Consider the following 14,064-nt stretch of genomic DNA (forward strand, 5'->3'; position numbering starts at 1 on the left):
ATAATAGAATTTTCATTGAATTATTAAATTTCAATCAGCTATATTTTTTTTAAGAATATAATATAAATAATATTTAAAATAAATGTATTCAATAAGAAGATATTATAATCAAAAGCGAAATAAGTATGAATAAAAATTATTAAAAATTAAATAAATTAATGATTTTACTATAAATAATGAAATTAATATCTATATTATTTATAATGTATAATATATATATATATATATATATATATATATATAATTATATAAATTATATATCTTTATTTTTTATACAAATACATCTATATATATATATATTCATCAATTTAATTTTATTTAACAAATATAAAATTATACTAAATATTTATTTAATTCTTGAATCTTTCTATTAATTTAATTATAAATAAAATTAGTATAAAAATAATAAAAAAAATTATAAATGCTTTTAATTTAAATTAAATTAAAAACTTTTATATATATTTGCTATCTTTTATTTAATAAAATAATTTTCTTTATTGAAATCTTTTAAAAATTACATCAAAATACGATTTATTTAATAATTTTTATTTTTAACACAGTATGTTTCTTTATATAATTATAATAAAAAATTCTTATAGAAATTAAAATCCGAAATTTATACTAAGACTATTTATATTACATATTTTATAATTCAGTATTTAATATATATTAAATATAAATCCATTTTTTTTTATTTCAATTACAAAAATTTTATAATAATAAACTATATTTATATAAAAAATATATTTATTTTTAATAAATTTTCTATAGTATAATAAAATACTCAATAAATTATTCTTTTTTTAAAAAAAGAATTTTCAATATATTATTTTAAAAATTATTTGTTTTCTATATAAAGTCCTTTTTTCAAATAAAAAAAACTCTAATTAAAATGAGCCAAAATAATAAATTTTTATCGAAGAAATCATAAATAAAATATATATAAATAAACATAATATTAAATTTTTTAAAGATTTTTTTATAAAATGCACAGTCAACTTCCGAAAACTTTCAATAAAAACTAATTATTATATTCATATTTTAAATTTTTATATATTATTATCATTTTTAATTAAAATTATATATTATTTTATATATTTTAAAAAAAAGTATAATCTTCAAATCATTTTTTCTTAATATAAAATTAAGTATAATTATTATTTATTAAATTTTATATAAATTTTCTTTTTATTTAATTAATACTTTAAATATATAAATATAGATAAGATATGTATTTATTTATATACATATATATATGTTTTAATTTTATTTTTAATATTAAATTTATAAGAATATAAAAAAAGATATATATAAAAAAAATCATAATGCCAACAGTAACAGTAAACATAGATAACTTTAACAAGAAACTTGGAAAGAATTTAGGTATATCATAAATATGCAAAAAATAAAAATAAAAACAATATAGATTTCAACGATTTAGAAAATTTATGTTTTGACTTCGGCATAGAAGTTGAAAAAAGAGAAGTAACTAAAAAAAATAAGAAAACAAACTAAGACGAAGTAACATTAGAATATGCATTTGAAGTAGGAGCAAATAGACCTGATTTATTAAGTGTAGAAACATTATCATTAGCATTAGGAACATTTATAGGAACTCGTAAAATGCCAAAATATACTATAAAGAATGTAAAAAATAGAGAAAAAATTATTGTGAAAGAAAATGTAAAATATATATATATATATATATATATTATTATAATTATTTATATTATTATAATATTTTTTTTAATAAATTAATTTGTTTTATATTATATAACTCAATAATTTTATTTAATAATTTTAATTTAAATTAGTTTTTTTTTTTTTTTTATATTTTATTTAATTATTTATTTCAAATATTTAATTTACATTTTTTTAATATATTAATTTAAAAAGTGTAAAAAAATTAGAGAATTTGTTGTTGGTTGTGTACTTAGAAATGTTACTTTTGATTAATATACATATGATTCTTTTATTGATTTCTAAGATAAACTTCATCATAATTTATGCAGAAGAAGAAGACTAGCATCTATGGGTACTCATGATTTAGATACTATAAAAGGACCTTTTATATATGATGCTAAGACTCCTAAAAGTATTTCTTTTGTGCCTTTAGATAAAACTGAAGAAATGGATGGAGAAAAACTAATGGAATTTTACGATGTATTTAATAAATTATAAATTTATAGAATATATAAATATACAAATACATAATATATATAAATGTAAATATATAAATATATAAATATATATATATATTTAAATATTTATATACTTTTCTCAATTTTTTTATTATTAGAAAGATATTCACTTGAAAGAATTTTTACCTATTATTAGAGATTCGGATGTTTATCCTGTTTTTTTAGATCATAATAATGTTGTTATGTCACTTCCTCCTATAATTAATAGTGATCATTCGAAAATTAAACTTACTACAAAGAATGTTTTTGTTGAAATTACTGCCGTAATTATATAGTTTTTTTTTTTAAAAAAAAATAATAATATATATATATATTATTAAAAATAAAGACTGATTATACAAGAGCTGTTGCTTCCTTAAATTGCATTGTGGCTGCGTTTAGTTAATATTGTGCTGAACCTTTTACAATCGAAGAAGTGGAGATTTTCTATGAAGCTGAAAATAGAACTGATATAACACCTAAAATTGAAAATCTTTATTTCGAAACAAGTATTGAATATATTAATTGTGTTGGAAGTTTAAACTTAAATGCTTAATAGGCTTGTGAACTTTTAAATAAAATGTGCCTAAATTCATAACCTATATAAAATTCTGGAAAAATAAAAGTCGAGGTTCCTATTACTCGCTCAGGTATTGATTAAATTGTTAAAATAATTATTATTATATTTCTTTTTATTTTATTTTTTTAGATATTTTATAAGAATGTGATATTGTAGAAGATGTTTGCATTGCATTTGGATATAATAATATAGATTGTAAATTACCAAAAACTCCTACAGTTGGAAAATAGCTTTTCTTAAACAAAATGAGCGATTTAGTAAGAGAAGAAATGGCAAGTGCAGGCTATAAAGAAGGTTTGAATTTCGTTTTAGTTTCTGATGAAGACTTAACTTCTAAATTATTGAAAAAAAACGATGGTCAAATGGTTATTATTGACAACCCTAAAGTAAAAGAATTTAATGTTGGAAGAACTACACTTATACCAGGATGTTTAAAATGGCTTTGTAATAATAGATAAAATAAAATTCCTATTAAAATGTTCGAAGTGGGTGATGTTGTACTTTAAGATAAAACTTAAGAGACTGGAACTAGAAATGAAAGAAGGATGTGTGCACTTTATACTAACTTGTAGTCTTAAATTGAAATTATTCATGGACTAGTTGATTATATTATGATGAAATTGAACGTTAAGCTTTTATGTCCTGAAAACTCAAATTTCAAAAGATTATATAAACTTATTCCGGCAAATGGTATTGTTTTTTTTTTTAAAAAAAAATTTTGTTTGAATATTTTTTAGAGGATAGTTATTTTAGAGATAAATAAGCTTATATTTTATTTAATGATGTTAAAATTGGAGTAATTTTGTTATTTTATTTTTTTTTAATTGACTTTTGTATTTTTATTATAATAGATTTTAGGCGTTTTACATCCTTTGGTTCTTCAAAATTATCAATGGAAATATCCTGTTTCTGTAGTAGAAATTAATTTAGAACCATTATTTAAAGAATTCTGAAATAAGAAAAAATAGCATTAATATATATATATATATATATATATATATATATATATGCAATTAAATTTTATATATTATAGTTTACTTAAGTAACTATTTAAAGTAGAATAATTTTTGTCAAAAGAATTTCATATATAAATATATATAATATTCAAAAGAAATAACTTTTTGTAATATGAAATTTTAATAGTTATATAAAATTTGATAAATATAAATTTTGGTTATAAAAAAATATGAAATAAATTTTTAATGATTTTTTTTCAAAAATTTTCATTACAAAAAGAAACTTATTCATCTTAATCTTAATGAGATTCTTAATTTTGACTATTTTCATTTTCCTTTATATTATCATTATTTTTATCATTATTTTTCTCATTATTATTATTATTTTCAATATCATTATTGTTTTCATTATTTTTTTAATTTTCATTATTTTTTCATTATTATTTTTATTATCATTATCATTTTTATTATAATTGTCATTTAAATTAGTATTTTCTATTTTTTCATAACTTTATTAAATATTCAACTCTTATTATTTCCTAATACAAATATCACTTATATCAAGGTTTTTTGTTTATTTTTTAATGATATTTTATTTTTCATGATATTTCATATAATCTAAAGGATTACTTAAAGATCGTTTTAAACTATATTCAGGTTTATTTTTTATTTTATTAATGGTTTACTAATATATTAAAAAATATTAAATTAATAATACATATAGTTAGTTATATTTACTTTATCGAAAATCAAATAAACATCTTTTGCCAAATTTAATAAATAGTTTTGTATATTTTCTCTTTGGTTTCCTGAATCTATTTATACAAGTTCATCTATATTATTCATTTCTATTAAATTTTTTGAGTTTAGTTCTTTTTTCATGTAATCTCCATTTACTTACGACATATTATTGTTTTCCATATAATAGTTTGCATATTTGATATTATTTGAAGATGTATTTAGTATTTCGATTATACTTTTATTATTATTTGTATTTGATTTTGATGATATTGCTATATTTTAATGATATTTTCTATAAAATTCTCTATAATGTTAAAATGCAGTATATATTTTTTGCCATTTTTCCTCATACATATTATGAGAATAAACAAAAATTTCATTTCTGGCTTCAAGTTCTATATTAAGTCTTTTTAAATTATCATTTTCAATTTATAATGTTTTATTTAAAAGCATTTCTCTTTAAAGATTTTTTTTTGCTATTATTAATTCTGCATCATTTTTTCTATATTATTCCATTATTGCACCTATATCAGAACCTTTTGTTTGTTTATTTAAACAAACAAAAATAAATAAATAAATATTGAATTTACCTTATTATAATTGCAATTATTACATAGTCGATTTTTTAGCATTTATTTCTTGTATTTTTAAGGCTTTTGCTAAGTCTAATTTTGGTATATTTAAACCTAGTTTACCCGCATCTGTATTTATTGTTTAAACTTTTTCAGGTAAATTTGGCATTTCGTCTTCAAAATCATCTTCTTCTTCACTGTTTTAATTCATTAATTTTTTATGAACTTTTTTTTATTAACAACAAAAATTATAAAAAAAAAAAAAAAAAAATACTTTTTATTAAATTCATTTAATTCCCTAATTATGAAGAATTCTTGAAATTCTCGTTTTATATATATGATGATCTTCCATGAGGGGCTGCAAGAGTGGCTTTTAAACGTAAAATTTCGTTTGACATTTGCTTTTTTTTGTATGTTTTTTTTGTTTTTTATTAGTTTTTTTATTAAACCATATTAATTTTTGCTAATTCTTGTTTAGAATTTCTTAATTCGTTTATTTCTTTTATTTATTTTTATATTAAAATGTTTAGTTTTTCATTTTCATCGTGCATTCTAAATGTTTAATCATTTAAATTAATTATCTTTTTGTTAATATATATATTTTTTTTTTTTTAAAAAAAAAAAAATCAAACAAAAATATATCTTACATCTCTATATTTTATAACGATTCCACTCATTTCGTCATAACTTGGTATTGTTTTTTCGTATTAATATATTACTTTTTCTTATTCTTTTAACTTTTTTGTTAAGTTACTTACTTTTTATTCTAAATCTTGAATTAATTCTCGTTCATGCTTTTAAGAGGCTTCGGATATTTATTCATTTATTAAAGCCTTATTAATTATAAAACAAAAATATATTAGTAAAGTAAAAAAAAAAGGAAATAGCTTGATAAATTATAGTACAATTTTTTAATTATTAAAATAGTATTTTTTTTTTTCTTATATTTATAAAATTTTTATATTTCTGAAAAAACTTTATATTTATTTTTGTTTACTCGACTTTATGCAATATTTCTTTCTTGAGAAATTTTTTCATTTATTTATATTAATTATGCATTTTCTTCATATAATGAATGTAAAACTAAATTTAAGGCTTTATAATTATTATGATCAGGGTTTCCTTATTATTATTTTGATATATTATCTGATGGTTACATCACTATACGTAATGCTTCTTTATTTAATTTAATAATGTTTTATAGTTCTTGTACTTATTCACGAAGTTATTAATTTTCTTATGATAAAAATTCAATTTTTGTTGTTTTTCGATTTAATGATTAATGAATTCCTTAAGATTCTGAAATCATTTAATAATCTTACATTATTAATTTTTTTTATTTTAAAATACTTATAGTAAATAAGAAATTAAAAAATATATATATTTATATAATAATAAAAGGATTTCTTTTTTGTATTTATATTTAAATATATTATAAGCATTTATTTTATTTATAAACATAAAAATTTGATATAATTAGATATTATATCTAAAGATTAATATATTAATTTGTTTATAAATTAAGATTAATTTAATTAATAAATATTAATTATTTATAATATTTTTTTTAAGTACTAAATAATATAAAACAATAATTTATATCCAAATTAAAAATAACAATATTATATTTTAACTTTGATTTATAAAAATTTAATTTTTAAATATAAAATATATTATAAAATAAAAAATTCTATTAATAAAATTTAATCAAATAAAAAGAAAAATATTAATAAATTTGAATAATATTAAAATATAAATATATAAGTATAATTTTATTAATATATATAAAATAATTTATTTATTTTATATTTTTTAAAAATATATTATTAATAATAATTAAAATCGAAATAAAATAAAGTAAATTTTGTAATAAATCATAAAAAATCATCATATTAGTATTTTAATAAGTTTATATTATAATATTATATTAAATTATTTTATTAAAAAATATAAAAAAAAAATTTTCAAATTATAAATAATTTTATATTATATATAAAATGTATAAACAATAATTATAATATATATAAATATATATATATATTTATTTTTATCTAAATATTATATTTATATTTATATTATAAATTATTTTTTTTCTTTTTAAAATTTTGTTATTATCTTTATTTATTTTATAGAAATTAATTAAATAACAATTAATATAATTTTTTTTAAATTATTAATAATGATAGTATTTATTTTTAATAATTAAATTTTATAATTAATTAATATGTATTCAATATTAATTTTATCTGTTTTTAAATTCAATTAAATATTGATTTTATTATGTTAATTATTCCACCGTATAATTAAGTTATTCTATTTATTAAATTAAATAATATTCTTTTTATTTTTTAATTTATTTTGCTTATTTTATTTCTAAAAGAATTTATTCTATTTGTGCATTTAAATTTTCATTTTGATAAATTTAATCGTCAATAGTATTTTTATTTTATTTTAATTAAGAATTTAATTAATTTTTTTCTTCTTCTAATATATATATATATTATTTTTTCTCTTTTTCTTTCTGTCCTAATATTTCTTATTTAAAAATCTTAAATTTATTATTTTCTTCTCTATTATTATCATTGTTTTCTTCTTAAAATATAGTTTTAAATTTATTAATTATTTAATATTCAGTTAATTTTTCTTTAACTTTTATTGGAGAATGTATATATATAATATTAGGGTTCGATTTTTACTTTATTTAAATTTCTGATTCAAAACTATCATTTTTTTAATTAAATGTCTTTAAAGGACTCTAATAATTACTTTATGAAATATACTATTTTTGCATTTGGTTTTTTTATTATTTAATAATTTTATTTTTCTTATTTATAAAAAACATATTTTTTTATTAAATATTAAAAATAAAATTAATTGTTTTTTATGAAAACAAAAAAAAAAGCAAAAAAAATTTAATAATAATATCATTGGTCTAAAATTTATATATATAAATTAAATACATTAAAATAAATTAATAATATTAATAATTCAGTCATAAATATATATGTATTTTTATTTTTTTACGAATTATTAATATTATCATTAATTATTACTACAAGTAAAATTTGATATTTTACAATAAGAGGATATTTAATGCTCGTTATCTTCTTTAAAATTAAAAATTTCAGTTTTAGCTAAACTTTTATTTAAATTATGTATTTTTGGAGCTTTTAAGCTTTAATTATATAATTTTTTCCAATTTATATCCTTAAAATATGAATGATTTTTAATATCATCAACATTTTGATATCCAATCCTGTCTTTAGGCTTTTTTTATTAATTAATAAGAATTGAATATTATATATTTTATTTTATTTTTTTTTTAAAAAAAAAAAAAAAATACTTTTTTTTATAATAATTTATGTATTAAATCTCTTGCGTTTGGATTTATATCAGAATTTATTTGAATTTATTCCTCATTATATTTTTATAATATTTCCATTTAATTTTTAGATTAATAAAAAGGGGGTAAACCATGATAAATCTCATATAAAATAATTCCAAGACTCCACCAATCTACAGACTCATCATATCCTTAACTTTCTTTATTTTTTTGGTTGGAATATATTTTCAAAAAGTGATTTTTTTACCAAACATTATTTCTGGTGCCATATAATATAATGTCCCACAAATAGTTTAACATTTGTCTTCTTTTTCAGTTTTTATTTTAGAAAGTCCGAAGTCTGCTAATTTTATATAACCTTTTCTATTTATTAATATATTTTCAGGTTTTAAATCTCTATATATATAATTATTTTCATGTAAATATTATAGACCTAATATTATTTAGGCAATTATAAATACTGTATATTTTTCACTAAGATTTTTTAAATTATTTAATAAAAAATGATATAAATCTCCTTTTTTTTTATATATTTTTAGACAAAAAATAAAAAAAAACCTTATTCTACATAATCTAAAATAAAATATAAGTTATTATTATCTTAAAAAGTATAATATAATTTAATTATAAAAGGATTAATTGAATTTAATAAAATATTTTTTTCAACTAAACAATTTTATTTATGCTTGTCTGATTATATAAGACTTTTTTTTATCATTTTCATAACATAAAGTTTTTCTAATTAATAATTTTATAAAAAATATATATATATATATATATATATAATAAGAAAATAATATATATATATAATAAATAAAATATTAATATATATAAATATATAGATAAAATAATATTATTATATAAATTAATATAAATAATATATTTTTACTATCAATTTAACTTTAAACTAAATATACAATTCCGTAGCTGCCTTTTCCAACAATCTATTTTAATATTATTTATTTGTTTATTTATTTTCTTTTTTACTTTTTTTATTATAAAATCATTTAAATCTAATTTTTATTAATTTATTTCGTATTTTTCAAACGTGTTTATTGTTGAATTCATATCTATTTTATTCGAATATAAATTATCTTTATATTATTAGACTTTTTTTTTATCATTTTATTTTCTTTATTATTTTATTCTTGATTATTTTAACACTTCAATTATATTAAATTGCCCATTTTTTATTTATTTTGTATCTATTTTTTATTCGAAAATAAGTATTTATGATTTCAATATATATATTAATTAAATATTATAGAAATATTTATAATATAAAATAATGAATTAATAATTTAACTTTAGACAGATAAATCTATAAAAATATATAAAATTTTATTTTATTTTTGTCATTAATATGTTTAGATATATTAATGCTATAAATTTATTTTTATAAAAATAAAAAATACTTATTTAATTATAAAGGTTTAAATTTATTTATATTTTTTCATTAATATATTGAAGTATTTTTTTGGTTTATTTTAGATAATTAATAATTTTAGTTTAAAAAATATAACCAATAAAATGATACATTATTTTATTGTTTTTTTCTATTTTTAAAAATAAATTTTGCGCTTTGTTAATATAATTTAATTTTATTAAAATAGATAAAATATCTTAAAATTATATTTATTAATTATATTTTTATTAAACAGACTATATTAATTATATATATATATTATATATATATATATATATATATATTATTTATTTAAAAACCATTATTTAATTTATATTTTTCTTAAAAAATTAATTTTTAATCTTTTTATAAGTTTTATAGTTTTTTTTTTTTTCTTGAATAAAAGCCTTATCAAAAATATGATAATATATTAAAAAAATTATAAATTAAATATTTTAATAACAATAAAATTTTTAATTAAAAATAAACAAAAAATACTTCTTTTTTTAGAGATATATTATTTTTAAAAAAATTTAATTGTTAATTAAAAAAAAAGATAAAAATAAATAAATACTAAAAATATAAAATAATTAAAATATATATTAATAAATATAAATAAATGAATAAATAAATAAGGTTTATTTATAAATTATTTCAAGGGACTAAAAAATATCGAAAAGTAAAAGCCTTAAATTTACATACTAAGCTTTAAAAATTAAGTAAAAAGATAAAAAGGCCGCTTAAAAAAAAGCATAAAAAAAGATTAAGAATAAAATAAAAATTAAATACAATTAAATGAAAAAAACTAAGAAATTTAAAAATTTATAATAACTTTATAAAACAAGGATAAAATATTGATAATTCCTTATAATTAAGTAATAAACAATATATGATATATATATATATATATATATATAATATATATATATATATAAAATAAATTAAAAAAATAGAATTTAGTATTTTCCGGTGAATTTCATTTTTGTTTACTAAAAGGAGAAATAATAGTAAATGGTTTGAAAATAAACGAAAAAGAAACCAACTTAATAAAGGCAAGCTCTTTTCGTTAAAATAGTTTTTTATGTTTTTGCTCTTAATAATCTTAGGAAATAGATAAAATAGAAAATTAAAGTCAAATAATAGAAGTAATAAACAACAAAATATCCTTAATATAGAATAAAAATGACATAGATAAAATAATAGACTACATATTTAACAAAAAAGATGAAATAACTAATAAATATACACTAAAAAGTAGCATAATTTATATTTAAAACCAAAAAGGATAAGAAAAGAAACAATTTAGAATGGAAAGAATAATTGAGAACCTAAATTTTGAATAAGGGATAATAAAATACAGCTAAAAGCAAATAAATTATGTAGAAAAAATCTCATAAAATATTGAAGAAAAAAAACGTAAAATAATATTATATTGTGGTAGAAAAAATTGCGGAAAAAGTACATTTTGTACATACACTATAAACCGTTTATTAGAAAAATATGAAAAAGTATGTTTTTTAGATACTGATTTAGGACAAAGTATATTTTATTTACCTTCAAGTCTATCCTTTTTTGTTTTTGAAAAAAAAAATAACACTTTTGTGTCAAATTTATAGGAGAATTTTTTCGAAACTAAGCCTTTTTTGAAATCATTTATAGGAGAATTTTCGCCTTTAAAATTTATTTAAAAATACCTTGAAAAAATTTAAGAATTCGGAAGGTTTTTTGAAAAAAATTTCACAAATTTTCCTTTTGTTATCAATACACATGGCTTTATTAATAATATAGGAGAAATATTGCTTTTAGACATTTTAAAAATCCTTAAACCGGGCTTTGTGGGAGTACTTTCGGATGAAGGAAAGGATTTCGAAAGTAATTTGGGAGCTTTTTTGGGAAATAATAGTAGAATAAGTTTTATAAATTCAGATTTTGATGATGATTTTTAAATCGAAATTGAAAATGTGGCTGGCCTTGTGGAAGATTCGCCAAAAAATTAATTTTTAGAGGCTAAAAGACATAAGAAAGATATTCTTTTTTGTAATTATTTTTGTTAAGATTTAAATGTTTTCCCTTTTGAATGCTTTTAGGATAATTAATATGCAAAAATGTGCTCTTAAGTACCTTTTGTGTGCTAGCTTAGGGATTTATAATACTTTTTGTTGGATGAGAACAAAGAAATATAAGAAAATAGGGATATTGGAATGCTTTTTAATTGCTCTATAGTAGGTCTATTTGGAGAATTTTATCCGAAAATTGAAAAATTTATTGGTTTTGGATTCGTAAGGGATGTTAATTTGGAAAAAGGATAAATTGAAATTATTATTAATGAATAAAAGATTGATTATGAGGATATTTGTGGAATAAAATGGCTTGTAAAGTCTAATTAGGTTGGATTTTCTAAGCATTTTTGGTTAAAAAATTAAAATTCTTATGCTGAATTAGCAGAATTAGAATATGATATATAAGGAGATTTTATTAATTAGAGAAACATTTTTATTCCTTTTATTTGTCCTAAAAGTACTGGATTGGGAAATATTTCAATTAGAAATAGAGTTTCGAAAAGAAAATGAGTAGTTATTTTTTTTTTATTTTTAATATTTTTTTATTTTATTTGTTTTTCATGTTTTTGTTTTTTTTAATATATATAAAAAAAAAAAGTTATATATTATTTTAAATTATAATTGATTAATTTGCTCTTTTTTTTTTTTTTTTTTTAAAAAAGAAATAAATATTTATTAAAAAATGTCGGACAATATAGATCATATAAATGAAGATGAAGTTTTATACAAATAAATAAATATATTATTATATATATATAAAAAAAAATATAAAAATAAGAACTATTAATAAGATGAATCAATAGATGAATTTGAAAAATAAATGAACGAAACAATTATCAGTAAAATAATAAACAAATATATATATATATATAATATAAAATTTAAATAAAAATAGGCTCATATGAAAAAAAATATTAACAGACCTTAATCAAAATAAGGAAGGCCAGAATCAAGTATAATAAATTCTTAAAACCGAAAGAATAACTAAACGTAAAAAGAATATCAAAATTAAATAGAAAAAGATGAAAATAATCTAATATAACAAAACAAAAGAAATCATCAAAATTAACAATAATAATAATAATAATAATAATAATAATAATAATAATAATAATAATAATAATTGAATGACGATTAGAGTTAAAAAAATAAATAAATATATTAAATTTTAAGGAAGTAATCATCATAACAATAATAATCCTAAATAATATAAAAAATTAGCAAATATATTGCTTTTCATCATATATCATTATAAACATTTTGGAAATCCTAACAAATATATGTCTAATTTGAATAATTTTTGGAATTCATTTAATAAATAGGAATGATAATTCTTCCAAATGAGTATGAAAATTTACAACAAGAGCTTTAAAATAATTAAGGATAAATAACGATAAGTATTATTTGTGAAAAAATAAAACCATGGCATAATTAGGAAAGTAATATTTATATATAGTAATTTTTAATTTTGCTTTTTCGCTTTTAATAGATGCTATGCTTGAATTCATAAAGGAAAAAGTCCTATGTATGGCTTAAAGTTCAAAAAATAAATATAGAGTTCAAAGTTAAAAAGGTGCTAGGCAATTAAATAATACTAATCCTTAAAAATAGCTTCGTCCGGTAAGTGGATTTAATTAAGAATATAATAAAAACTTAAAATAATAATAATAAGAATATAATTTAGATGAATAAAATAGATCGACTTCATATTTTAATATGCATAATTAAAGATAAAAAAAATAAGAATAATCACTAAATTTTATCATTACTAATAATAAAAATGAATAAGACTACGATACTTTAGTTAAAATGGGATAAGCTAATGAATTAGCTGAATAAATAAATTCTAATAATAGATATAGGGCTTTTAAAAGACCAGTATTTTATTTTTTTTGTTAATTATAAATATAATATATACAATTAATTTTAATAAAAGGATGGAAATTTAGTTGTTCATGTGTATGATGATGATTGCTTATATGCGGAATTAACCATAAATGAATTTAATAGAGAATTCACGTCATTAAAAATGCAACATAATTAAAAGAAAAATACCAAAATTTGGGAAGTTCTTTCTGAAAATAAAAAAGCTTTAAAAGGAAGAGATTTTTCAAGAAATATAAATAAAGAAGATGCGATTCCAATAGATTAAGTTGATGGTAATTATGCAAATATATATATATATATATATATATATATATATATATATATATTTATATATACATGT

The 14,064-nt window shown here is 16.3% G+C and overlaps 4 protein-coding genes across 4 annotated transcripts, besides 32 other annotated features; 2 read left to right on the plus strand and 2 right to left on the minus strand. All coding sequences in view use genetic code 6, as the record gives it.

Moving 5' to 3' along the window:
- The first annotated feature begins 185 nt into the window (after positions 1 to 185).
- Positions 186 to 261: a microsatellite.
- A 449-nt stretch (positions 262 to 710) lies between these two features.
- Positions 711 to 751: a microsatellite.
- A 574-nt stretch (positions 752 to 1,325) lies between these two features.
- Positions 1,326 to 3,713, plus strand: IMG5_189190 (phenylalanyl-tRNA synthetase beta chain, putative; the record flags this gene model as incomplete). Its single annotated transcript, XM_004026795.1, has 8 exons — positions 1,326 to 1,383; positions 1,427 to 1,683; positions 1,897 to 2,163; positions 2,300 to 2,464; positions 2,530 to 2,830; positions 2,890 to 3,450; positions 3,498 to 3,556; positions 3,612 to 3,713. 8 exons carry the CDS (start codon positions 1,326 to 1,328, stop codon positions 3,711 to 3,713), a joined length of 1,770 nt encoding a protein of 589 aa, XP_004026844.1.
- Positions 1,688 to 1,741: a microsatellite.
- Positions 1,781 to 1,809: a microsatellite.
- Positions 2,171 to 2,259: a microsatellite.
- Positions 2,177 to 2,274: a microsatellite.
- Positions 2,191 to 2,274: a microsatellite.
- Positions 3,572 to 3,616: a microsatellite.
- Positions 3,714 to 3,733: 20 nt separating the features above from the next.
- Positions 3,734 to 3,769: a microsatellite.
- A 289-nt stretch (positions 3,770 to 4,058) lies between these two features.
- Positions 4,059 to 4,132: a microsatellite.
- Positions 4,062 to 4,169: a microsatellite.
- Positions 4,071 to 4,179: a microsatellite.
- Positions 4,094 to 4,175: a microsatellite.
- Positions 4,151 to 4,198: a microsatellite.
- A 91-nt stretch (positions 4,199 to 4,289) lies between these two features.
- Positions 4,290 to 4,326: a microsatellite.
- Positions 4,326 to 6,338, minus strand: IMG5_189200 (hypothetical protein; the record flags this gene model as incomplete). Its single annotated transcript, XM_004026796.1, has 5 exons — positions 4,326 to 4,993; positions 5,048 to 5,302; positions 5,409 to 5,610; positions 5,677 to 5,862; positions 6,027 to 6,338. 5 exons carry the CDS (start codon positions 6,336 to 6,338, stop codon positions 4,326 to 4,328), a joined length of 1,623 nt encoding a protein of 540 aa, XP_004026845.1.
- Positions 6,339 to 7,009: 671 nt separating this feature from the next.
- Positions 7,010 to 7,109: a microsatellite.
- Positions 7,110 to 8,068: 959 nt separating this feature from the next.
- Positions 8,069 to 9,096, minus strand: IMG5_189210 (protein kinase domain protein; the record flags this gene model as incomplete). Its single annotated transcript, XM_004026797.1, has 4 exons — positions 8,069 to 8,296; positions 8,373 to 8,572; positions 8,620 to 8,889; positions 8,931 to 9,096. 4 exons carry the CDS (start codon positions 9,094 to 9,096, stop codon positions 8,069 to 8,071), a joined length of 864 nt encoding a protein of 287 aa, XP_004026846.1.
- Positions 9,097 to 9,129: 33 nt separating this feature from the next.
- Positions 9,130 to 9,255: a microsatellite.
- Positions 9,133 to 9,213: a microsatellite.
- Positions 9,135 to 9,253: a microsatellite.
- Positions 9,145 to 9,255: a microsatellite.
- Positions 9,149 to 9,252: a microsatellite.
- A 228-nt stretch (positions 9,256 to 9,483) lies between the features above and the next one.
- Positions 9,484 to 9,519: a microsatellite.
- Positions 9,489 to 9,532: a microsatellite.
- A 503-nt stretch (positions 9,533 to 10,035) lies between these two features.
- Positions 10,036 to 10,082: a microsatellite.
- Positions 10,045 to 10,082: a microsatellite.
- A 132-nt stretch (positions 10,083 to 10,214) lies between these two features.
- Positions 10,215 to 10,265: a microsatellite.
- A 68-nt stretch (positions 10,266 to 10,333) lies between these two features.
- Positions 10,334 to 10,405: a microsatellite.
- Positions 10,406 to 10,662: 257 nt separating this feature from the next.
- Positions 10,663 to 10,711: a microsatellite.
- Positions 10,663 to 10,716: a microsatellite.
- Positions 10,717 to 12,354: 1,638 nt separating this feature from the next.
- Positions 12,355 to 12,412: a microsatellite.
- Positions 12,413 to 12,738: 326 nt separating this feature from the next.
- On the plus strand, positions 12,739 to 13,970 carry IMG5_189220 (hypothetical protein; the record flags this gene model as incomplete). The annotated part of the gene is made up of 3 exons (XM_004026798.1): positions 12,739 to 13,276; positions 13,327 to 13,715; positions 13,774 to 13,970. Coding segments are annotated over 3 exons (1,124 nt in total), but the record flags the coding sequence as incomplete, so codon positions are not given.
- Positions 12,908 to 12,961: a microsatellite.
- Positions 13,971 to 14,008: 38 nt separating the features above from the next.
- Positions 14,009 to 14,059: a microsatellite.
- Positions 14,060 to 14,064: the final 5 nt, after the last annotated feature.

The sequence above is a fragment of the Ichthyophthirius multifiliis genome (assembly GCF_000220395.1).
Source record: "Ichthyophthirius multifiliis unplaced genomic scaffold scaff_1120509251361, whole genome shotgun sequence".
NCBI classification, from domain to species: domain Eukaryota; phylum Ciliophora; class Oligohymenophorea; order Hymenostomatida; genus Ichthyophthirius; species Ichthyophthirius multifiliis.